This window comes from Felis catus, chromosome C2 (genome assembly GCF_018350175.1).
Source record: "Felis catus isolate Fca126 chromosome C2, F.catus_Fca126_mat1.0, whole genome shotgun sequence".
Taxonomy (NCBI): Eukaryota; Metazoa; Chordata; class Mammalia; order Carnivora; family Felidae; genus Felis; species Felis catus.
In genome coordinates, this window is record NC_058376.1 from 93,054,796 (window position 1) to 93,081,129 (window position 26,334).

At 34.9% G+C, this 26,334-nt stretch overlaps 1 protein-coding gene across 3 annotated transcripts in view; it reads left to right on the plus strand.

Moving 5' to 3' along the window:
* The window catches only part of SPATA16 (spermatogenesis associated 16), a 244,958-nt gene that overhangs the window by 74,217 nt on the left and 144,407 nt on the right, over positions 1–26,334 (plus strand). For all 3 annotated transcript variants that reach the window (XM_019840100.3, XM_045037259.1, XM_003991900.5), the window contains exon 3: positions 5,892–6,037. In XM_019840100.3, the coding sequence (XP_019695659.2) occupies positions 5,892–6,037 (146 nt within the window). The remainder of the gene's footprint in view (positions 1–5,891; positions 6,038–26,334) is intronic.

A 26,334-nucleotide genomic window follows, 5' to 3' on the forward strand; every position in this document is an offset into this window, starting at 1 on the left:
TGTCCTTGGTGATTTTCTTTAGAGTATTTTTAGTATTTGCTTATAGGGGGATATTGAAATACCCAACTATAATTTTTACCTGAGTATATTTTAAATATGTTTTGGTTTTTTCATTGACAACATATAAAAAGAAGCAAGCATATGAAAAAAGGGTACAAAAATTATATACAATATATAATTTATCATGATAAAAAAACATGAAAATTATGGAAAGAAAAATGCCAAAACAAATTTTTTCAATGTTTTTTTTAATTATTGAAGTATAATTGACATACAATATTATGTTAGTTTTAGGTGATTTGATGATTTCAGGTGATACAATGATTTGATATTTTTATATATTGTAAAATGATCACCACAGTAAGTCTAGTTAATATCCATCACCAGACATAGTTACAAATTTTTTTCTTGTGATGAGAACTTTTAAGATTTAACTTCTTCACAACTTTCATATATGCAATATATTACTAACTATTGTCACCATGCTGTACATTACACCTCCATAAAGTTATTTATTTTATACCTAGAAGTTTGTACCTTTTGATTCCTTTTAGCCACTTGCCCACATCCTGCCTCCCACATCTGGCAACCACCAATCTGTTCTCTGTATATATATTACCTTGGTTTTGGTTGTTTTTGTTCATTTTTTTGTGATTTTGAGGTTCCACATTCAAGTGAGACAATACAGTTTTTGTCTTTGTCGGCCTTTCTTATTTCACTTAGTATAATACCCTCAAGATTTATCTATGTTGTTACAAATGGCAAGATTTTACTCTTTTCATGGCTTTCATTTTAAAGCTTTCAGCTTTTCATCATTGAGTATGTTAGCTGCGTGCCTGAGTATGTTGAAGTACATTTCCTCCATACTCATTTTGTTGAGTTTTGATCATATACGGATATTGAATTTTGTCAGATACCTTTTCTGCATCTATTAAGATGGTAATATGATTTTTAATTCATTTTATTAATGTGATATATCACAATGATTGTATATGTTGAAACATCCTTGCATCCCTGGAATAAATCCCACTTAATCGAAGGTATATGATCCTTCATGTATTATTGAATTTGGTTTGCTAATGTTTTGTTGAGGATATTTACACATGTGATTATCAGGGATATTAGAAATATGCCAAACATTAAAAGAAAAAGGTATGGGGGAGCGTCTGGGTGGCTCAATCAATTGAGTGTCTGACTTTGTTCAGGTCGTGATCTTACGGTTTGAGGGTTTGAGCCCTGCATTGGGTTTTGTGCTGACAGCACAGGGTCTGCTTCGGATTCTTGGGTCTCCCTCTCTTTCTGACCCTCTCCTGCTCATTTTCTCTCTCTCTCTCTCAAAAATGAATAAACATTAAAAAAGAAAGAAATATATCAAAAATTAATGGCAATTACACATTGTGATAGAGTTATGGATAAATTATTGTCTATCTTTAGATGTTTTTGTGACTCCAAAAACAATATAAAAACCTTGAAAATTATTTATTGGATGGATGACATATACTCTTATTTGTGGACATTTGTTAACTAAACTAATGCATATTTTTCAAATTTATTATTCTTCCCTAGATCTTCAGGAATCACTCAAAATTATGTTTCAGAAATATAGTGGGCAAGCACTCATCATATAATATCCTAAAAGGGGGAGAATCCTATTAACAATATTAGTCTTGATAATGCTGATCTTAAATTAAAAAAAAAATACATGGTTGCATTTTTAAGAATAAGACCCACAATATAATATTTAATATTGGTTATTTCTGCTGTTATGGGGATTTGTGTTATTTTTATACGTTGTGTGTGTGTGTGTGTGTGTTAACATTTATTTGGTTTTGAGAGACAGAGAGAGACAGCAGGAGCAGGGGAGGGGTGGAAAGAAAGGGAGACACAGAAGCCAAAGCAGGCTCCAGACTCTGAGCTGTCAGCACAGAGCATGATGCGGAGCTTGAACCCACGAACCATGAGATCATGACCTGAGCCAAAGTCAGACGCTTAACCGACTGAACCACCTAAGCACCCCAATTTTTATCTGTATTTTTAAACAAACATTGAAATTTCTTTATGACAAAATTTCTGAAAACAATTTTGATATTTATTTCTTAAGAGAACCTTGAGATATTTTAGAAAAAATGTTTTATAACTCCAAAGTATTATCTTGTTTTCAGAAAATTATCATATATATTTTATAAATATGTATATTCTTATTAAAATTTGAACCCGTGATTCAAATTTACTACTGAAATTTTAACATTTAGCTCCTCATCAGAACAATAACTATACCCATAGGATCTTTCATTGTATTTTCCCTTAAATAATATTCTTTTAATTTGTCCATGCTTCATTGAAAAATATTTTAGTCTTCCTTTGGAAACAAAAAATTAATACCCAATAATAATATTTCCCAGTTCAAAGTCTCCTCACTGATGTATTATCCAATAGTCTAAAAGTTTTTATTCTGTTGTGTTCATGACTTATTTTACCAAAGACTTACGTATATAATTTCAGGCAAATATTAGTTGAACAAAGTCACCTTTCCTACATTCAACTCATACCACACTAAAGTCCTTTATCTTCTAGAGAAATAAAGTCTGTACAGATGTCTGCATATAAATTTAAAAATTCAGTAAAATATCTGGAATTTTTAAACAATACTGATGCCAAACTTTTGTCTACATTTACCTATAAGCCTACCTTTAATTTCAGCATATTTGATAACAATTTGCCTAATTGCAAGGCTTCTTTCAAATAAGTCTAAAGGTTGATCATTTTCATTCTTATTCTGGCCTTCAATTTTATAGAAGTAGAGAATATCACCGTTGTTAGAAGACTGATCTTCTAACAACATTTATTCTTCACTTTCAGTGTTTGTAGAAAAAGCCTTTAATAGTCTGAAGGTCTATTTTTTGCCATGTAAGATCTGAATGTCCTCATTGAGGTCACCCTGTAACTACTCCCTGAACAGCCCACACCTTCATCCCACAAAAAGTTTGCCTGAGGGGGTATCTGGGTGGCTGTCAGATTTCAGCTCAGCCGGGTGACTCTTGATTTCAGCTCAGTTCATGATCTCACAGTCCCAAGATAGCAGTCTGCAGCAGGCTCCTTGCTGGGTGTGAAGCCTGCTTGAGATTCTCTCTCTCTCTCTCTCTCTCTCTCCCTCCCTCCCTCCCTCCCTCCCTCCCTCTGCCCCTCCCACCCCACACTCTCCACTCTATCAAAAAAAAAAAAAAAAAGTTTGCCTGAGAAAGGAGGCTTATCTGCTCCATCACATCAGAGAGGAACACAGACAGGAAGGGTCAAAGAATGCACTCAATGGGTGGCTTGTTTGCTTGTTTTATTTGTGTAAGATTTTATATGAGGAATTCAGGAGGTTTGGGTATTTGAGACTTGAAAAAAGTGCTGATTTCATTTAGAAGATAAAGTTAATGAAGAAGGTCTAGAATTTTAATGCTTTGATATACTAACAAAACTACACAATTTTTACTCACTTCATTTTCTACTGATTTGGGCTTTATGAAGAGCTATTCCACTCAAAAGCTTCTTTTTTTCCCCTGGAAGATTGTCCATGTAGGTATTTCTAGGTCCTAAAGGATCAGATTGGCAGAAGGGAGATGCTATCCCAAGCTTCTGTGTTCAAACTACAGTGCTTAAAGTATATTTCAAGATGTGTTTATAACCACCTTGACATTTGTGAGGGTCAGACTCAGGAATAGTTACTAAATCAGTGTTAAATGTTTTGTCTCTTTTATTACCAATTAATCGGGTGATCTTTATAAAACATCGAAACTAAGGTCATCCACAAATCGTCTTTCCTTTTTTCTTCTAAAATAATTGAGAAAAAGGTTTTATAGTATGTACTTTGAGAATCCTTTTAAGAACATGAGTTAAATTTGTCTATTTTTCTAAAAGATAATTTGTTTTTTCTTAATTTTTAATGTTTATTTATTTTTGAGAGAGAGAGAGAGAGAGAGCGTGAATGTGGAAGGGGCAGAAAGAGAGAGGAAAACACAGAATCTGAAGCAGGCTCCAGGCTCTGAGCTGTCAGCACAGAACCCGACGCGGGGCTCGAACTCACAAACTGTGAGATCATGACCTGAGTCGAAGTCGGATGCTTAACCAACTGAGCCACCCAAGTGTCCCTCTAAAAGATAATTTGAAGGAAAGACGCTTATATTTGATCATGTATACATAGTTTTTACAGGGAAAGGGATAATAGCTTATATGTCTAAAGAGCTCTTATAATAAATAAGAGATTACCATGTCAATGGAAATAGGCAAGGGATTAAAAAAAATAGGAATTTACACAGAGCTAAAACCAGCCAAAATTCAGTTTATCTTTTTTTAATTTTTATTTATTTGAGAGACAGAAAGGTGGTGGGGGGTGGGGAGGGGAGCAGAGGGTGAGAGAGAGACACACAGAGCATCTTAAGCAGGTTATATGCTCAGTGTGGAGCCCAATGTGGGACTCCATCCCATGACTCTAGGATCATGACCTGAGCCGAAATCAAGAGCCCTACTCTCAACTGACTGAGCCACTGAGGGACCCCAAAACTCATTTTAAAAAGACCTATCTAATGCAAATTAAAATATAAAGGTGGTAATATTTGTCTGGCAATTAGTATTAGATTTAATAAATATTTATTGACCAAATAAATGAAGTAACGGTTTTCACCAGATAGGAAAAAACTTTTAAATAATATGAATTCTCACAGTTGACAGGATATCCAGACAAAAGATAATCGTATCAGGTAACTACCAATTCAAACTAGTGATATTAAACATCTAGACTGTAGATTTTATTTAAGCTTATAGCTTTTGGATAAAATTAAGAGAAATACATTTTAGAACAGAATATAGCCATTCTCAAACAAATTTCACTTTAAAAAATAGTTGACCATAATGTTAATGTAAATGATGAGCCAGTGTTGACTTAATCTATAAAAGAAAAATTAGTTTAAACTATATCATTTAAACAGTTTTTAGAATATAAGAAATTCTATATTAAGGTATTTATAAACAGATATTCCAAATATTACTATCCCTCATGAGACAATTTTACCCAATATATGGTCAGATGGAAATAGAAAAGAGCAAAAAAGCAGATATTCTGAATAAGGTCACTAAACAGAAAGTGGGGTTTCTTCTTCCCCATCAGCCTTAATTCCAAAGAACAGTAGAAAACTCTGAGGGGAAAACAAGTGCCAATCTATCGTTGTCATATTATTTACACTTCTTAATGTTTGGGGTTCTCCTAAAAAATTATTTTCTTCATCTGCAGTTTATCTATGGTGCCCAGAAACCACTGACTTCCTGGAATTTTTATTAAGAATTCCACATTCTTGCCATGTTTTTCAGATACTGTGGTCTCTGCCAATAAATTCTAATAAATTTTCACTTCTTTTCTTTCAATAACATCTTAGAGAATATGATTCAGACTCAAATTAATCACCGATCACGTTAATGGTTCCTAGGAGTTTACTTCCGATACCCCTTATTATATTAAATCAGACTTGATAGTGTGCTAGATCATTGCTCTGCTGGGTTTTCATAAAAGTACTGGTATTTAATATGATTTATACCTGGTTTTCTGTTAATATCTTTGCTTATTATATGCTTTATTTTTAAAATAGACATTCTCAGCAAATGGCATCCTCTTAAAATATATCATTCTTTTAAAATGTTTTACAGGAAGCATTTTGCAGTAAAATGTGTTACTTATTTTATATTATAGTCACATAATAGTGAATAGGAATAGTTTATTTAATTTATAATCAAAAAATTAATATTTAACTGATATTTTGGAAAAAGTATGCATACATATGTTTTGCTTATATAAAAGATCAATTATATACCAAGATTATCAGGAAATTTAAAGTCTTTTTTTTTTTTATTTTAAGCTTTGTAGCAAAGGGGCAGCTCTGGGAAAACCATTTGAAGCATCTGCTGAAGATATAGCAAGTGTGGCAAGTTTCATTGAGACAAAGCTTGTTACATGCTATCTACGCATGAGGAAACCCGACCTTGCCCTAAATCATGCACACAGGTAAAATGAAGTATTAATGGCTACAAGTAAACGCTGTTCATGCAAGCAAAGGGCACTATGTGAGCTTGTATTATCAACTTCCATTTTATTTAAATTTAAAGACAAAACAAAAAACATTTCTTTAGTACTTGATTTATGTTAAACTAGATAATGATAAAGAGGACAAAGGGCATCTTAAACCCTAATGGAAGAAATAAACACACAACTACACATAATGCAGGGCAAAATAAAAAGGCAGATATCTGGAGTAGCAAATTACTACAGGAAGAGAGGAAGGAGTGAATAAGGTAAGTGAGGGATCAGAAGGATGAGAAGGATTTCCAAAAATGCACAAGATATGGAAAATGGTGGAAGGAAATTCAGACTAAACCATAAGCAAAGAGTTGACAGTACATGGTTTATTTGATGATAGGATGTCTGATTCAAAGGATGCTTTGCAAGGGTAGATGTGACAGCTGCCAAAAGGTGTGAAACACTTTTTATCATTGTCCTTAAAGATTTCTTTGTATAGTTCTATCCTTCTTCAGAACTCTGGATCATTATGTTATCTTGTGGCTTCCCAGAATCCCCCAGGCCTCTTTTTCTTCTGTAAACATGTACCTCTCATATGTCCTGTTTCCTAAATGCCTTACTCTTACCATGGGTAATAGTTTAATATACAGCAAAGCTAAAGTGATTATGTTATGCTTTTCGAATAGCTGTTTGCTTAGAATTATGATGCCTCCTCCCTTCCTTGCCTAACTTTGAGCAATTTACCTAGAACTTCTTGTCTTATTCATTCTCTGGTCTCACACATTCTGCACTTCTTTTGGATACAAATAACAAATCACTATCAACATGAGAAGATAATGCCTGTCTTGTTAATAACCACTAGGAAACCTAACTATCAGTTATATTAAGACCTATCTTGTAAGTGGGAGATCTACCAGCATGGGAAACATTATTTATGGCTCCACATCCATGAGGATTTAAAAGATCTCCCTAAGATTCCTCACAGTCATAAGGAAATCTCAAATCTGTAGGCTGCAAAGACCTGCAGACAACAAAATCACTTTGAAATCCACAAGATAACCTGCTTGAAAGAAATTTCCCTGCTTAAGTCAACTACAGAACCTCAAGGCAGAGTCTCTTTGACACCAAAAGAAAATTCAACCCAATACTTTCTGGAAGCATTTTATGCATCCATAGTTTCCAAACCCAATATTGGGACATGCAGTCTGTCAAATAATTTTATTCCATTTCCATTTGAAAGGATCAATATTGGAAATGTAACATATATTTCAGTATGTCAAAATATTGGAATTCCTGGGCTACTTGGGTGACTTGTAATTACAAGAGGAAAAATATTTGAAATTGGAACTGACCCGGAAAATCTATAGGCATATGTAAACAATAATAAATGAAGATGCACAGAAAGTAACTATTTATCACCTTCTCCATGGTTTTCACCACACATAAAGAGGGCCACCAGCATGGCCAACATTTTAAGAAAAATATCTCCTGGATATCAGAATGGGTTTGATGGATTTTTAAATCATTTTTTAAAGTTTGTTTATTTTTGAGGGAGAGTGACAGAGACAGAGACAGATATAGAGTGTGAGCAGGGGAGGGGCAGAGACATAAGGAGACACAGAATCTGAAGCAGGCTCCAGCCTTGAGCTGTCAGCACGGAGCACAATGCAGGGCTTGAACCCATGAACTGCAAGATCATGACCTGAGCCAAAGTCAGAGAAGCTTAACTGACTGAGCCACCCAGGTGCCCCTAAATCATTTTTAATAATAAAAGAGTTCCAAATGGCATGATCACATAAAAAATCAACTCAGTGTTATAAAAATAAGTGATGAACATAAATGTAAAATTGCACTGTAATCCAAATAGAAGAAACAATAAAATGCTACAGGTCCTAACAATGCAAAGATAAACTTCAATAATTTCACTGTTGAGATTTAGCAATTTTTGTTTTAAAACTAAGAGAACTCTTTGAAGACTTAAAAATTGCTGAGGATATTTAATGGTGAATAGTAAAATGATCTTACGAATTACACTCAGATTAACTTTTATCTTTTTTTTTCTATAGTATAAGAACTTTTGCTTCTGTTTCTAAGTTGAACATTAAATAAGAAATACAAATCAATAAAGGTTAAACAGTCAATTCATACAATTAATAATGCACTGAGTGAAATAAATCATTTTACTGGGCTTGTCATACTGCAGAACTGCAGAAGCCAGTGCATATGATTCTAATATTAAAGTGTTTTTAAAGATCTCAGATTTTAAAACACAGACTGATATATAATCAATAAATATATTTCTCAAAATTAATTAATCAGAATTCTCAATCTAGAAATAGCTTACAATCATTAATTATACAATGAATGCAGAACTTTGCTTTTGTATTATTACCATATTGTGATGGTTGATACTAATCATGAATCAAAATTAAAATATTCCTTTTTTGCATTTATTTGCATTTGCTAAAGCATTCTTTCTTTAATTTTATGTAAATGTGAGGTCTGCTGCATATCTTTAGGAGATTTGTTAGCACAAAAATTAGCTTAAAAACCATCATGTAGTTTTGCTTCTGATAAAACTAAATGCATATTGTTTTGTCATGTGGAAGACTACAGGAACCATAACTTTATGGTTTTAAGTTCAACAAAGATACATTTTGAAATTAATCAGATGTGTATTGATATTTAAAATATGAAACTAAGTGATATAAAGGCTCTAGAAACAATTATTATTTTTTTTCCTAATAACACGTCCAAAGTGGCAGATATGTATACCATGGTATTTTTATTTCAACCAAAAGTGATGCCTAGATTCACGAAACACATCAATTCTGTGCTTACCTCATCAGATTAGTGCCATTGTTTATCAGGAAGTGTTTTGAATATTCCTAAGATTGATTTCTACTCTCAACAAGAGTAGAAATCGTGCTATAACTCTTTTTCTATCATATAATTACATTTTGATGTATATAATTGTAAAGATTTTAATGATGCATGCCACTTTTTTGCGTGTTTCTCACCTGTAGATTCTTGTTTGTTTTCGTTGCAGAATTTTGATGCCACAAGGTAGCAAGCAAGATGAAATCTAAAATACCAAATATGTACAAAAGATCTGATTTTAAATTTTTTTTATAATGGTGGCATCTACATTCATTCATTCATTCATTCAACAAATATTTATTGAATGCCTACTAATACCCTGTGCTATGCAAGTGGGGAAGCAGTTGTAACAGGAAATGTATGGTATTTATACACATTAGAAGAAATGTCAAAGTGTGAAAAACAAATGAATATTAATAAATACATGAGAAAAAATGTGATAAATGCTATGAAGGAAATAAACATAATTTCATGTTACAGAGGCAGTATGGTATATTGAATCGGAGAAGAGTCTGGAATATGACTGCCTAGGTTCAAATTCTGACTCCCCCACTCATTAGTTAGCCTGAGTTTAATTCTCTATGAAGTTAGATTATAATAATAGTACCTACTTCACAAATATTATTTCACAAAGTTTTGTGAAAATAAAGTTTTGTGAAAATTAAATATAAATCCATGAATTTTTTTTATTCCATCCATGACAGAGTTACTGGTAATGGACCTATTTTTCCACTGTAAACAACTATAAAACTGGACAAAATATATTAGGCAACTGTTTTCAGGTAATGACAATGGTCACAGCAGGACTATGATCCTTGAGAGAAGGGAAATACACATGGTGAGCCCCACAATTTTCTCAGTTTTTTGTGAGGGTTATTTTCCTGCCCTAATTCGGAGAGATGGATAACAAGTTAAATTGTTGTCTCACTGAACTGAGGAGGCAGAGATGAGAATACTAGACTGAAAAAGGGAAAAGCTATAATTTATAGGGTAAGTGGCCTAAGAAGAGGGAGCTGTGTGAGGAGATGGGGTAGAAGTCTGCATGAGGATTTATTATAGGTTCTTAGCCAATGTGAGGAGTGAGGCTCCATGTAGCAGAGATTCCCTGCTGCAAGACTAAGTGCTAAATGGAAATATGAGAGGACCTGCAGTGATGGGATATGGTGGAGTGTCCACATGAAAAGACCTCAATGAGTACCTCAGTCATTCAGTTGAGACCCCAGAAAGGCCATGTTTAAGAGTAAGGATCGTGGCCTCTAGAAAGGACCACACATTAGGATTAAGCTTAAAACCAAAATAGACCTGCCCTAACAAAGACTAAAGCTAAGCATGACAAGAAAAAATGTATACACCATTTAATTACTTGATAGGGGAAAAAAGAAATCAACAAATTTGCAGGGATGATGCATAATCTGATCCCTTACACAGTTTCATCCAGAATGTCCAGCATAAAATTAAAAATTAATACACATGCAAAGAAGTAGTTAAATAAGACTCATAAGAAAAGAAAAAGTCATAGAAACAGACCCTGAGCTGCCCCAAATGCTAGAATTGGTAGAGAAAGACTTTAAAGAGCTGTGAAATATAGGTCCAAGGCCCTTGAGATACAATGGTAATAATAACTGAAGAGATGAGAATCTCCACAGAAAAATAAAAACTAAGAAAATAACTAAGTGGAGATTTTAACACAGATTAATAAAATATCTGAAATTTTGAAATGTACCGATTGAACTTTGGAGACTGCTAAAGATTGAAGACAAATTATAGAAATTACCCAATATGAAGAATGGAGAGAAAAGAGATTTTAAAAAATTAACCAATACTTCAGTGACCTGTCTTCAGGTACAGTAGCAAGAAATCTAGAATACATGTAACTAAAGTCTCAAAGGGAAAGGAAAGAGGGAATCGGACATTAAAGTAGTTACAATTTTCCAAATTTTATGAAAAAATAGGAATATTCAGTTAGCCCCAACCAGGATAAAAACAAAAAGAACCACATCTAAGAACATCATAATCAAATTCTTGAAAATCCAACATGGAGAGAAAATATTAAAGGCAGTCAAAAGAAAACAATACATTGCATACTACAGAACAGTGATACAAGTAATAGATGACTTTTAATCAGAAATAATAGAGGCCAGAATACAATGGACTAACTTTAAAACTGATGAAAGAAAAACCATAAATAATAAGATTACATATTTTGATGTGAAATATTTGACTACAATACCACAAAGGCCTGTGGGAGGGAGTACAAATGTCATTTTACTACTAAGATTTTTACATAACATAGTACAATATTAACTCTAAGTAGTCTGTGTTAAATTAAGGTTTCATGTTATAATCCCTACAGTAGCCATTAAAAGATAGAAAAAGTATAGCTAGCAAGTCAATAATGGACTTAAAATTATATACTAAAGATTCAATTAACTAAATATAAGTCAGAAAGGTGAAAGAGAGGAACAAATAATGGATGGAATACTGGAAGATAATAGCAAGATGGTGGAGTTGAACCAAACTATATTAATAATTACATTAAATGTACATTAACTAAACTTTCCAATTAAAAGGTAGAGATTGCCAGTCTGGATTAAATCACAAGATTTAACTATATACTGTCTACAAAAAATATATAGGTTGGAAATAAAAGGGAGAAAAATGATCTACTTATACAATAAACATAAAAACTTGTTTTTATGTCAGGTTTGTCTATATTAATATCAGACAAGGTAGAAATTAAGAAAAGGAGCATTACTAGAGATAAAAATAAGACTCTGTAAAATTTTAAAAATGTGAAATCTGACAGAGCTTGTTCCCTAACCACAATGGAATATGGTTAATGTAATTATTATATCAGAAATCATTAATAGTAAGATATCTAGAAAATCTCTCCAAATACTTAGAAATTAAACAATGTACATTTAAATCACCTTTGGGGCAAAATATAAGGAAACAAAACAACCAAAGGCATGGATTTGAATCTCTGCTTCATCAATTACTAGCTTTGACTTCTGCAAGAAACTTAACTTCCCTTTAAATCAGTTTTCTCATTGTTAAATCTAAGTAAACTGATTTAAGTCTTCCCTGAATCTCAAAATATATCATATTTGTATTTTTTTCAATCCCACCACCACCATTTTCAATGGTATTTATTATTATTTTCAGTGGTATTTATTATTACTAATAAACTATATATGCATAGAGGAGATTATTATTTTTCAGATACCTTTTTGAACCCATCACATACTCCATAAAGTAGACAATTTGAAAACTTCTATGAAAATACAATTTTTAAGGTGTTATATACACAATTTTGAGGATAATTAAAGTGTTCAGAAGTGATATGAGCTTAAAACATTAAAATATTTGGAAAGAGAAGAAGATAGCAGTGGAGTGGGAAGACCTAGGCTTGTCTCCTCCCATGAACACAACTAGATAACTATCAAATCATCCAAATACCCCAGAAATTGACCTGAAAACTGACAGAACAAACTCTGCAACCAAAGGGAGAGAAGAGACCACACTGAAAAAGGTAGGAAGTGTGGAGATGTAGTTTAAGGGAGAAATGAATCATGGGTGCTATGGAGAGGAGGGAACCATGGTTGCAGAGAAGGGCAAGAGAGAGAAAAGCACAGAGGGAAACACACTAGGAGAACATTTCCCCAAAGGCCCCCCCCCATTGGCTTGGAAAATGAGATGGACTGAATTTTGTGAGTTCTTGCAACCAGTGGGGCTTAAAGCCTGGATTTTTAAAGATCAGTGGGCTTGGCTGGGGTAGAGCCTGGGGGGTATTGCCCTGCTCCTGGAGAGAAGGCAGGCAAATAACCCAGGAGCAGACAGCAGGGATACAGCAATCTTTAGAATGCCTGGGGCATATGGGAGGTTGGAGGTGGGGAGATTATTCACTCTTCTTGGAGCAAGTCCCTGAGAAGCAGGAGTTCACAGAGTCACTTCTCCAGAACAAAGGAGTTGGCTGACACCACTTTCCTTCCCAGCCCCTAGCATAAACACAGAGTCACCTACAAGAAGCAGTACAACACTGACACTGGCTGCCTAACTTGCTTATACCAAGACCCCCCCCCCTCCCCATGCTCCGGCAGGACTGCTATTCTCAGTTAAACTTCTTCAGTCCCAGTGCAGCAGTCCCCTCACCAAGAAAACCAATACAAACCCCTACTCACATATCAACCAGAGAGTTCTTCAGGACCTTAATTCTAGTGGAGTTGGTGTCAAGTCTTACTTCAGAAACAAACTAGAACACACCTAGTTTAAATTTGCCATATTCAGGCCAGGGACTGAACACTGACCAAAAACAGCAAGAACAGCCTCTGCAGATGATCAGCCAAAACACAACAGCAGAGCACATGCAGCACACACTGGAGACACTCCTTGAAGCAACAGTCCCTGGTCACTACATAACCTTTTATTCATTAAGCTATTACTTTCAGGACCAGGAGACATAACTGGATTTTCTAACACAGAGAAGAAAGCAGAAACGTAGACAAAATTCCAGGATGGAGGAATTTATCCCAAATGAAAGAACAAGATGAGGGCATGGCCAGAGATCTAAGTGAAAAAGATACAAGTAACATGCCTAATTGAGAATTTAAAGCAGCAATCATAAGGATACTCACTGGGCTTGAGAAAAGAAGACATCAGTGACACCCTTACCACGGAGATAAGTTTAAAAAGAATCAGAGACGAAAAATGCAATAAATGAGATTGGAAACAGGCTTGATGCAATGAACAGCAGACTGAAAGAAGCAGAGGAATGAATCAGTGACCTAGAAGACAAAATAATAGAAAATAATGAAGATGAACAAAAGAGAGAATTATGCAGCACAAAAATAGATTTAGGGAACTCAGTAACTCCATCAAATATAATAACATTTGTATCATAGGATTCCCAGAAGAAGAGAGAGAAGAGAGGGGGGGATTTATTTGAAGAAATAATATCAGAAAACTTACCTAATTTAGGAAAGGAAACAGACATCCAGATCCAGGAGGCACAAAGAACTCCCACCAAAATCAACAAAAGGAGGCCAACACAAAGACATATTGCAACTAAACTTGCAAAATATAGTGACATAGGAAAAATCTTAAGAGCAGCAAAACGAAAGAAGCCCTCAACTTACCAGGGAAAACCCATAAGGCTAGCTAGAGATTCCTGAACAGAAAGTTGGCAAGTTGGAAGGGAGTAGCATGATATATTCAAAGTGCTGAATGGGAAAAATCTATAGCCAAGAATAATCTATCCAGCAAAGTTATCATTCAGAACTTAGAAGGAGAGATCAAGAGTTTCCCAGACTAAAAAAAACTGGATCGGATAGATGTAACAAATATACTCAGAACATTCCGTCATAAAATAGCAGAATATACATTCTTTTCAAGTGCACGTGGGATATTCTCCAGAATAGATCACATATATGGTCACAAATCAGGCCTCAACAATTACAAAAAGATTGAAATCATACCATGCACCTTCTCTGACCACTAGAAAAAAAATTGGAAAGACCACAAATACATGGAGGTTAAAAAACATGCTACTAAACAATGAATGGGTCAACCAGGAAATCAAAGAAGAAATTTTAAAAATAAATGAAACAAATGAAATGAAAATGCAGCAGTCTAAAATCTTTGGGATGCAGCAAAAATGGTCCAAAGAGGGAAGTATATAGCAATACAGACCTACAACAAGAAGCAAAAAAATCTCAAGTAAACAACCTAATCTTACACCTAAAAGAGCTAGGAAAAAAGAAAAAAACACAACAACAACAATAACAAAAGAAGCCTAAAGCCAGCAGAAGGAGGGAAATGATAAGTATTAGAGCAGAAATAAATTATATAAAATCTAAAAAGAAACAAACTATAGAAGAGATCAACTGGAGCTGGTTCTTTGAAAAAAATCAGTATCACCACAAATTACAAACAATTATAAGAGAATATTATGAAAACCTATACACCAGCAAATTGGAAAACCCGGAAGAAATGGATAAATTCCTAGAAACATATAAACTACCAAAACTGAAACAGGAAGAAATAGAAAACCAGAACAGACTGATAACCAGCAAAGAAATTGAATCAGTAATCAAAAAACTCCCAAGAAACAAAAGTACAGGGCCAGATGGCTTCATAGGCAAATTCTACTAAACATTTAAAGAAAAGTTAGGGGCACCTGGGTGGCTCAGTCAGTTAAGCATCTGACTTCAGCTCAGGTCATGATCTCATTGTTCATGGGTTCGAACCCCATGCTGGGCTCCATGCTGACAGTGCAGAGCCTGGAGCTGCTGCAGATTCTGTGTCTCCTTCTCTCTGTTCCTCCCCTGCTTGCACTCTGTCTGTCTCTCTCTCTTTCTCTCTCTCTCAAAAATAAATAAACATTAAAAAAATTCTAAGAAAAAAAATTTGTTAAATAAACAAAAGTTAATACCTTTCCTTCTCAAAATATTACAAAAAGTAGAAAAGGAAAGAAGACTTCCAAATTCATTGTATGAGATCAGCATTACTCAGATACCAAAACCAGATAAAGACTACACTAGAAAAGACAACTACAGACCAGTATCCCTGATGAACATAGCTACAAAAGTTCTCAATAAAATACCAGAAAATAAATTCAATAGTACATTAAAAAAATCATTTACCACAATCAAGTAGGATTTATTCCTGGGTTGCAAGGGTGGTTCAGTATTCACAAATCAATCAGTGTGATGCACCAAATTAATAAAAGAAAGAATAAGAACCATATAATCATTTCAATAGGTGCAAGAAAGGCATTTGACAAAGTACAACATTCATGATAAAAACCCTCAGCAGAATAGGTTTAGAGGGGAACATACCTCAACATACTAAAGGCCATATATGAAAAACCCACAGCTAATATCTTCAACGGGGGAAAGCTGAAAGCTTTTTTTCCTGTATGGTCAGGAACAAGACAGGGATGTCCATTCTCACCACAGTTGTTCAACATAGTACTGGAAGACCTAGACACAGCAATCAGAAAACAAAAATAAATAAAAGGCATCCAAGTAAGCAAGGAAGAAGTAAAATTTCATTAGTTGCAGATGACATGATACTCTATATAGAAAACCCAAAAGACTCCACCAGAAATCTGCTAGAATTAATAAATGAATTCAGTAAATCCAAAGGATACAAAATCAACATATAGAAATCTGATGAATTTCTATATACCAATAATGAAACAGCAGAAAGATAAATTTAAAAAAAATCCTATTTACAGTTACACCAAAAACAATAAGACACCTAGGAATAAACCTAACCAAAGAGCTGAAAGACCTGTACTCTGAAAACCATAAAACACTGATGAAAGAAATCGAAGATGGCACAAGGAGATAGAAAGACATTTCATGCTCATGAATTGGAAGAACAAAATATTGCTAAAATGTCTATACTACTCAAAGCAATCTACTCATTTAATGCAATCCTTATCAAACTCATTTAATGCAATCCTTATCAAACTGCAATCCTTATCATTCTTGACAGAACAAGAACAAGCAATCCTAAAATTTGTATGGAACCACAAAATACCCCTAATAGCCAAAGAAACCTTGAAAAAGAAAAACAAAGCTGAAAGCATCACAATTCCAGACTTCCACTTATATTACAAAGCTGTAGTGATCAAAAGAGTATGGTACTTGCATAAAAAGAGACACATAGAACAGTGGAACAGAACAGATAACCCAGAAATGAACCCATAACTATATGGTCAATTAATCTTCAACAAAGCAGGAAAGAATATCCAATGGGGAAAAGACTGTCTCTTCAACAAATGGTATTGAAAAAACTGTACAACATCCAAAAGAATGAAAGTGAACCACTTTCTTACACAATACACAAAAATGTATTCAAAATGGATGAACAACCTAAATGTGAGACAGGAAAACATAAAAATCCTACAGAAGAACATGGGCAGTAACCTCTTGGAAATCAGCTGTAGCAAGTTCTTTCTAGGCATGTCTCCTGAGGCAAGGGAAACAAAAGCAAAAATAAACTATTGGGATTTCATCAAGATAAAAATCTTCTGCACAGTGAAAGAAACAATCAACATAACTAAAAGGCAACCTATGGAATGGGAGATGGTATTTGCAAATGACATATCTTACATCCAAAATCTATAAAGAACTTCCCAAACTCAACACCCAAAAAACAAATAATCCAGTTAAAAAATGGGCAGAAGACATGAATAGACATTTTTCCAAAGAATCACTGTTTTAAGTGATCTTAAAACAGACATGATTCATGCCCACCTAAGTCCCTGGTAACAGACCCACCAACTGCAGATCCTACTGTGGATGCAGCAACAGCCACATGACCTGGCTCTAACTCATGTCAACTCCAGCTCCAGAGGTAGTCCCATCAGCCTGGGTAACCAATGGGAGCCAATATTGGAGCACACATATATTTAAAACAAATATTAACAGAACTAAAGGAGGAAATAAACAGAAATACAATAATAGCAAGGGACTTCAATACTCCTTTCCCAATAATGGATAAGTCATCCAAACAGAAAATCAAAAAGGAAAAGCAGACTTGAATAACACTATAGACCAAGTGGACCTAACAAATATATACAGAGGCGCTGTGGCTGTTCCCCACTGATGTGGAGTGGTAGTAGCTAAATTTAAAAATATAAACACACACACACACACACACACACACACACACAGAATATTCCATCCAACACTACCAGAATGCACATCCTTTCCAAGCCCACATGGAACATTCTCCAGGATAGATCATAAATAGAGCCACAAAGTAAGTCTTCACAAATTTAAAAATATTGAAAACATGTCAAATATCTTTTATGACCACAACAGTATGAAACTAGAAATAATTAAAAAAAAAAAAGAATATTGGCAAATTTACAAATGCATGCAAATCAAATGACATACTCCTGAAAATCCAATGAGTCAAAGAAATCAAAATGGAAATCAAAAAGTATCCTGAGTCAAAAAAAAAAAAAAAAGAAAACACAATATACCAAAACTTATGGGATCCAGCAAAACCAGTTCTAAAAGGGAAGATTATAGAGATAAATGCTTACATTAAGAAAAAGGAAGGTATTAGGAGTGACTGGATGGCTCGGTCAGTTAAGCACCCTACTCTTGATAAGCAGCTCAGGTCATGATCTCACCATTTTGAGATTGAGCCGCATGTAGGGCTGTGTGCTGGGTGTGGAACCTGCTTGGGATTCTCTCTCTCCCTCTCTCTCTGCCCTTCCCTGCTTGTACACACTTTGTCTCTCTGTCTCTCAAAATGAAAAAGGAAATATTTTTAAAAAGAAAGATGTTAAATAAACAACTTAACTTCATACTTCAAAGAACTTGAAAAAGAAGAACAAACTAAACCTAAAGTTAGTAGAAAACAAGAATAGAAATTAGAGCAAAAATAAATGAAATGTAGAACAAAAAAAACAAAAAAATCAACAAAACTAAAGTTGATGTTTTGAAAAGATAAAAAATATTGGCAAATCTTTAGTTAGACTAATCAAGAAAAGAGAGGATTCAAATAAAATTATAAATGAAAGAGAAGACATTACAGCTTATGCCTCAGACATACAAAAGATTATAAGAGAATACCATAACCAACAAATTTGATAACCTAGAAGACATGGACAAATTCATAGAAACGTACAACCTGCAAAGACAGAATCATGAAGAAATAGAAAATCTGAACAGACTAATAAGTATGGATATCAAAGCAATAATCAAAAGCCTTCCCTCAAAGGACCAGAGGGCTTCATTGGTGAATTATACCAAACATTTAAAGAAGAATTAACTCCACTCCTTTCAAACTCTTCCAAAAACTAGAAGAGAATAAAATACTTCCAAACTAATTACCCTGATACAAAAGCCAAACCAGAACACTTTAAGATATGAAAATTACATTCCAATATCTTTGGTTAACATAGACACAAAAATCCTCAGAACAATACTAGTAAACTGAATTCAACAGCACATTAAAGGGATCATGCACTGAGGCGCCTGGGTGGCTCAGTTGGTTAAGCTTCTGACTTCAGCTCAGGTCATGATCTCATAGTCCATGAGTCCGAGCCCCACATCGGGCTCTGGGCTGACAGCTCAGAGCCTGGAGCCTGTTTCATATTCTGTGTCTCCCTCTCTGCCCCTCCCCTGCTCACGTTCTGTCTCTTTTCTCTCAAAAATAAACATTAAAAAAAGGATCATGCACCATAATCAAGTGGGATGCATTCCTGAGATGCAAGGATGGTTCAACATTTGTAAACAAAAAACATAATACATCACTTTAACAAAATAAAAGATAAAAATCATATGATTATCTGAATAGATGCAGAAAAAGCATTTGACAAAATTCAAAAGCCTGGTGATAATAAAAAAAATATCTCTCAACAAATTAGGTAAAGAAGAAATACAACCTCAACATAATCAAGACCATATATGACAAGGCCACAGCTAAAATCGTACTCAATGGTGAAAAACTCAAAGTTTTTCCTCTAAGATCAGGAACAAGACAAGTATGCTCATTGTCACCACTTATATTTAACATAGTACTGGAAATCCTAGCCAGAGAAATTAGGCAAGAAAGATAGATAAAAGGCATTCAAATGGGAAAGAAAGAAGTTAAATTGCCTCTATTTGCAGATGGTGTGATTTTATAGACAGAAACCCTAAAGACTCCATCAAGAAACTGTTAAAACTAATAAAGAAATAGGGTAAAGTTGTAGGAAACAAAGTCAACATACAAAAATCATTTGCATTTTTATGCACTAACAATGAACTATCTGAAAAAAGACATCAAGAAAACAATCCTATTTATAATAGCATCAAATATAATAAAATAATACTAAGGAATAAATTTAACCAAGGAGATGAATGACCTATACACTAAAAACTGTAAAATATTGATGAAAGATAGAAGACTCAAATAAATGAAAAGGTAACCTGTATTCATGGATTAGAAGAATTAATATTGTTAGAATATTCATACTTACCAAAGCAATTTATAGATTGAGTACAATCACTATGAAAATTCCAATGGCGTTTTTCACAGTAGAAAATACAATCCTAAAATTCATATGGAACCATAGAAAACCCTAAATAGCCAGAGCAATCTTGAGAAAGAACAAGGCTGGAGGCATTGCACTTCCTAATTTCAAACTATATTACAAAGCTAACAAAGAAATCAGACCCGAATGGTATTGGCATATAAACAGACACATAGATCAATAGAACAGAACAAACAGCCCAGAAATGAACCCACATATATATGAAAAACGGATCTATGACAAGGATGCCAAGCATATACAATGGAAAAAGGATAGTCTCTTCAATAAATGTTGCTGAAAAAAACTGGATATCCACATGCAAACTAATGGAATTAGATCCTTATACCATGAACAAAACTCAACTCAAAATGGATTAAAGACTTAAAAATAAGCTCTGAAAGCATAAAAGTCCTAGAAGAAAATATAGGGGGGAAAATCTCCTTGACATTGGTCTTGGCAGTGATTTTTTTGGATAGGACACAGATAGTACAAGCAACAAAAACAAAAATAAACAAGTGGAACTATGTCAAATTAAAAAGCTCTGCCCAGCAAAGGAAACAATGAACAAAAAGAAAAAGCAACCTATGGAATGGGAGAAAATATTTTCAAACCTTATATATGATAAGGAGTTAACATGCAAAATATACAAGAGACTCTTACAACTCAAATGCAAAAAAAAATAAAAATAAAAATAAAAAACAGATTAAAATATTGGCAAAAGACCCAGATAGACGTTTTTTTCAAAGAAGACATACAAATGGCCAAGAGATATATGAATGGGCATCAACATTACTAATCATCAGGGAAATGTATATCAAAACAATGAAATACCACTTCATATCTATTAGGATAGCTATTATGGAAAAAACAAGAGAGATGCCTGGGTGGCTCAGTCAGTTAAGCTCTGGCTGTTATCTCACGGCTTGTGATTTTGAGTCCCACATCAGGTTCTCTGCTGTTAGCACAGAGCCCACTTAGGATCCTCTGTCCCCCTTTCTCTCTGCCTCTCCCCCGTTCATATTCTGTCTCTCTGTCTTTCTCTCTCTCTCTCTCACTCTCTCTTAAAAATAAACACTTAAAAAAAAGACAAGAGAGGGGCACCTGGGTGGCTCAGTTGGTTGAGCGTCCAACTTTGGCTCAGGTCATGATCTTGCTGTTTGTGGGTTTGAGCCCCGTGTCGGGCTCTGTGCTGACAGCTCAGAGCCTGGAGCCTGCTTCAGATTCTGTCTCCTTCTCTCTCTGCCCCTCCCCACTTGTGCTCTCTCTGTCTCTCAAAAATAAATAAATGTAAAAATAGATTTAAAAAAAAGACAAGAGAGAACAAGTTTTGCCAAAGATATAGACAAAAGGGAACCCTTGCACACTGTTGATGGGAATGTAAATTGTTATAGCCATTTTAGAAAAAAATAGAGTCTTCAAAAATTAAAAATAGAACTACTGTATGATCCAGCAATCCTACTATTAGATAGATACCCAAAGAAATAAGGTCAGTGTCTTGAAACGATATCTGCATTTACGTGTTCATTGCAACATTTTTCACAATAGTTAAAATAAGGAAACAAACTGAATGTCTGTGAATGGATGAATGCATAAAGAAAATCTGATATGTATACAAACACACACACACACACACACACACACACACACACACAATGGAATATTATCCAACCATAAAAAGTAGGAAATCCTGTTATTTGTGACAACATGAATGAACCTGGAGAATGTTATGCTAAGTGAAATAAGCCAGACACAGAGAGACAAATACTGTGTGATCTCACATGTGAACAGTCTAACTCATACAATCAGAGAATAGAATGGTGATTGCTGGTGCCTGGGGGGGGGGGGGGGGGGGGGAGGGGGGGGTTGGGAAAATGAGAAGATACTGGTCAAAGGTTACAAACTTTCAGTTATAAGATGAATAAGTTCTGGGAATCCAACATAGAGCATGATGACTGTATTGTATATTTGAATTTTGCTATTAAAATAAATCATAAGCGTTTTCACCACACCAAAAGAAAAAAAAAAGGAAGCAGGTGAGGCAATAATGTGTTAATTAACTTCGTTGTGGTAATTTCACAATGCGTACATGTATCAAGCCATCATACTTTATACTTTAAATACATACAATTTTTGTCAAATATACCTTAAAACTAGGGAAATTTTAAATTAAAAATTGGTAAGCAAAAGTAAATAAAGTTTGGCCATTAAATTCAATAGTTCAATAGTATTAAGACAAAATAATTCTCACAGTTTGGATGAACTTAAACAAAATCACAATATTAATAAAAAAAATGGGAGCATTGCTGGTGCCAGTTTCTTCTTGATATGAACAAATGTGTAGGCTACTAAGTAGCAGTGTTGATACCACTTGGAGCATAATAATAGGAACACAAAAGAAAAATGTTTGATCTTAACCTGAATGTATACAACCCTGGGTACCTTACAGTGTCTTGCTTTGAGAAAACATATGGGTAACTATTTTAAAGACACTGCCATTCATTTCAAGAAAGACATTACAGTATCCGTACTCATTTTTCTCAACTTAGAAAGGTTTGAGCTAGGAAATGTTTCTTCCTAGCTCCATCCTTTGATAATCCCTTCATTACTGGCTATTCCTTCCAACTGAATGAAATTAACACAATCTATATGTTTGTGTGACCATGTACACATGTATGTTTACATGAGCTGAAGAGCATGAAGATAACAAATGGGAATCACGGCATAAGGATATCTGGTTGGACTTTTTGCAAGTCAGGCATTTTGACTCTTCAAAAGCTTAGGCATGTTAAAAAACACTGTATGGATCATTATTAGTACCTTTATGTATCTTTCTATTTTCTCCCCACAAAAATATATTTACCTATAAAAAAAGATACTTCCACTGAAGATATATGAAGCATAACTCTAAAAGAATATAAAACATTCTAATTTCTGTGGAAGGGCAAAGTATTCACTGTGCCATACTGCAGGGAACAGCCGCGATACCTTTCGGCAGTGCAAAACAGACCACATAAGAAACAGTTCTCAAGCAGGAATGAGAACAAGTATTTCTCAAACACCTTCCTTGTAGCAGGTGTGATTAGGTGCTTCATATGCTGTCTTAGTTAATCCTTCCAGTAACTTCCTGAGTTTTCCTTACTACCATTTTACAGATGAAGGAACCACACCTAGCAAACATTACAGTAATTTTTCTTTCTCCTAAAAACTCTGGTATCATCTCATTTCAGCTTAAAAATAATGAAAATCATACTATCTTTAAAATCTGGAGGGGTTCCCACCCCAGATTGAGGTAGCATTGTCCCTAAAATCATAAAATTATAGGCTCACCTTCCACTTCTCTGATTGGTTTGAAAATCCTTGCTTTTCACATGTGTGGTTTGTGGGTAATGATATGTAGCAAGTCTACTGCACAACATCGATGCAACACAGGTTTTAAGTCACGAGACTCTAACATACATCATCACCACTTTTTTTCTTCTTTTTACCTGAAGCCCTGCCTCTTTGTGATTATCACATGAATTAATAAAATTGTCTTGAAAGATAAACACATAGCCTTATTTGTGTTTAAAAAATTTGAGAAAAAAAGACAATGAAGTTTAAAGCAAATAAATTCCAAAAAATAATTAAATATGGTCATATATTTTATCCAAGGAATATAAATGTCCAAGTGTCTAAGAATCATTATTTGCTTATCTTAATAAGAACACAAGAAACACACCCTGATGGCTTAGGCATCTTATTTGTAGTTTCTTTTCTAAAGGAGAAAAAGGAGAAGAAACAAGGGAAGCAGGAGAAGAGGAAGAAAGGGAGAGGAAGGGAAAGAGAGAGGAGGAGGAAAAGGAAAAGGAGGAAGGAGAGAAGGAAAGGAAGAAGGAGAGGACAAGAAGAAGGTGAAGAAGGAGAAAGAGAAGGACAAGTACATGAAGAGGGAAGGGGAGGGAGATAAAGAGGCAGAGGATAGGAGGAGAAAAAAGAAGAGGAAGACGAAGACGGGAGAAGATGAGGCAGGGAGGTGAGGAGGTTAGGAGGAGAGGAGGGAAAAGGAGACAGCAGTGACTATTTCTGATATGAGAGGAAAATTTAAGACATACTAAAGGCAGAACAAAACAGATTGACCCTCTCTTGAGTTTTCATTAACAAGCAGGGTCTGAAGCTGGATTAGATTTCCTTCTTTCTTTCTTTCTTTTTACGTTTTTGTATATTTTTGAGAGACAGAGACAGAGCACAAGTTGGAGACGGGCAGAGAGAGAATGAGACAAAGAATCCAAAGCAGGCTCCAGGCTCTGAGCTGTCAGCAGAGAGCCCGATGCGGGGCTCAAACTCACAAACTGTGAGATCATGACCTGAGCTGAAGTCAGATGCTTAACCGACTGAGCCACCCAGGCACCCCTGGATCAGATTTCTTGAGTTGTCTGTCCAAGTTGCAAAAGATATAATAAAAGGATTATATTCTATTTATATTAAATAAATTCACAACTTTTTATGCTTATTTTTAAAAATTATGACAGCTTGCAATAGATTAGTTACAATAACCCTGGCTTCAGCATTCCCATATTACCTCCATTATACTTTACCATTGCTCCAATGGCTCTTCACCCAGATAGGTCATCATCTACCCTTGTATTCAAGTTGACCGCATTTTAGTTTATAATCATCTTGCTTGGTGTTTTATGTCTCATCCTAGTTGCATCCTTTCTCTTATAATAATTTAGACTAGCCTTAACTCTGGAATCATCCATTTGGCTTTTATCTTTCCTTTCTTTTTACTCATAGATATAGAAATGGTCCATAAATGAAGAAGCAGTATATTAATGTAACGGAGCAGTATTCTTATGCAACAATGCATCTGCTGTCAGGACCCCTCTTTGGAATGTGAATCTACCATTTATTGCTGGTTTGTTCCCCTGCTTTTGATTTCCATGTGGTTCTTGGAAAACAGACCAGGGGTGCTAATGCACAATTCCCATGCTGAATACTGCCTTCAGGGAAATGTTGTTCATTTTGGTCCTTGAAACTGGCAAATAGGCTGCACAGGCACACCTCATGGTTGAGTTTATTCCTATGTTATTTTAAGATGATTCTTTTATATTGGTTTCCCATTTTCTAATACACCAGCTCTAAAATCCATTCTGAAGGAATGAACCAGTCATTTAGTCTTTCTGCAACTTCTTCCTCTGTAAATTCTCACTGGGGCATTAAAAGCAGTAATGTCCTTAAGATTTTGAAATGTTATAAAACATGTAATTGTTGTGGACTGGGGTAAGTATGAATAATAAAAATAGCAGAGATATGTTTGTTTCTACTTCCTGCAAGGTCAAGTGATTTTTTTAATTTGAATTCAAGTTAGTTAACATATAGTGTAGTGTTGGTTTCAGGAGTAGAATTTAGTGATTCATCACTTACATATAACACCCAGTGCTCATCACAAAAAGTTCCCTCCCTAACGTCCATACCCCCTACCCACTTCAACAGCCCTGTTTGTTCTCTGCATATGAGTCTTGTGCTTTATCTCCCTGTTTTTATCGTATTTTATTTTTCCTTCCCTTCTCTTATGTTCATATATTTTGTTTCTTAAATTCCACGTAGATGGGGCGCCTGGGTGGGGCAGTCGGTTAAGCGTCCGACTTCAGCCAGGTCACGATCTCGCGGTCCGTGAGTTCGAGCCCTGCATCGGGCTCTGGGCTGATGGCTCAGAGCCTGGAGCCTGCTTCCGATTCTGTGTCTCCCTCTCTCTCTGCCCCTCCCTCGTTCATGCTCTGTCTCTCTCTGTCCCAAAAATAAATAAACGTTGAAAAAAAAATTTAAAATTCCACGTAGAGGGGAAATCATATATTTGTCTTTCTCTGACTTATTTCTCTTAGCATAATATGCTCTAGTTCCATCCCTGTTGCTGTAAATGGCAAGATTAAGATTTCATTCTTTTTGATCACCAAGTAATATTCCATTGTGTTTATATACCACATCTTCTTCCTCCATTCATCATTCAATGGACATTTGGTCTTTTTCCATAATTGGGCTATTATTGATAGCACTGCTATAAACATTGGGGTGCATGTGCCCCTTTGAATCAGTATTTTTGTATCCTTTGGATAAATACCTAGTAGTGCAGTTGCTGGGTCATGGGGTAGTTCTATTTTTAATTTTTTGAGGAACCTTCATACTGTTTCCCAGAGTGGTTGCACCACCAATAGTTGCATTCCCACCAATAGTGCAAAAGTAGTCTCCTTTATCCACATCCTCGCCAACATCTGTTGTTTCCTGAATTGTTAATTTTAGCCATTCTGACAGGGATGGTGGTATCTTATTGTGGTTTTGATTTGTATTTCCTTGATGATGAGTGATGTTGAGCACCTTTTCGTGTTTC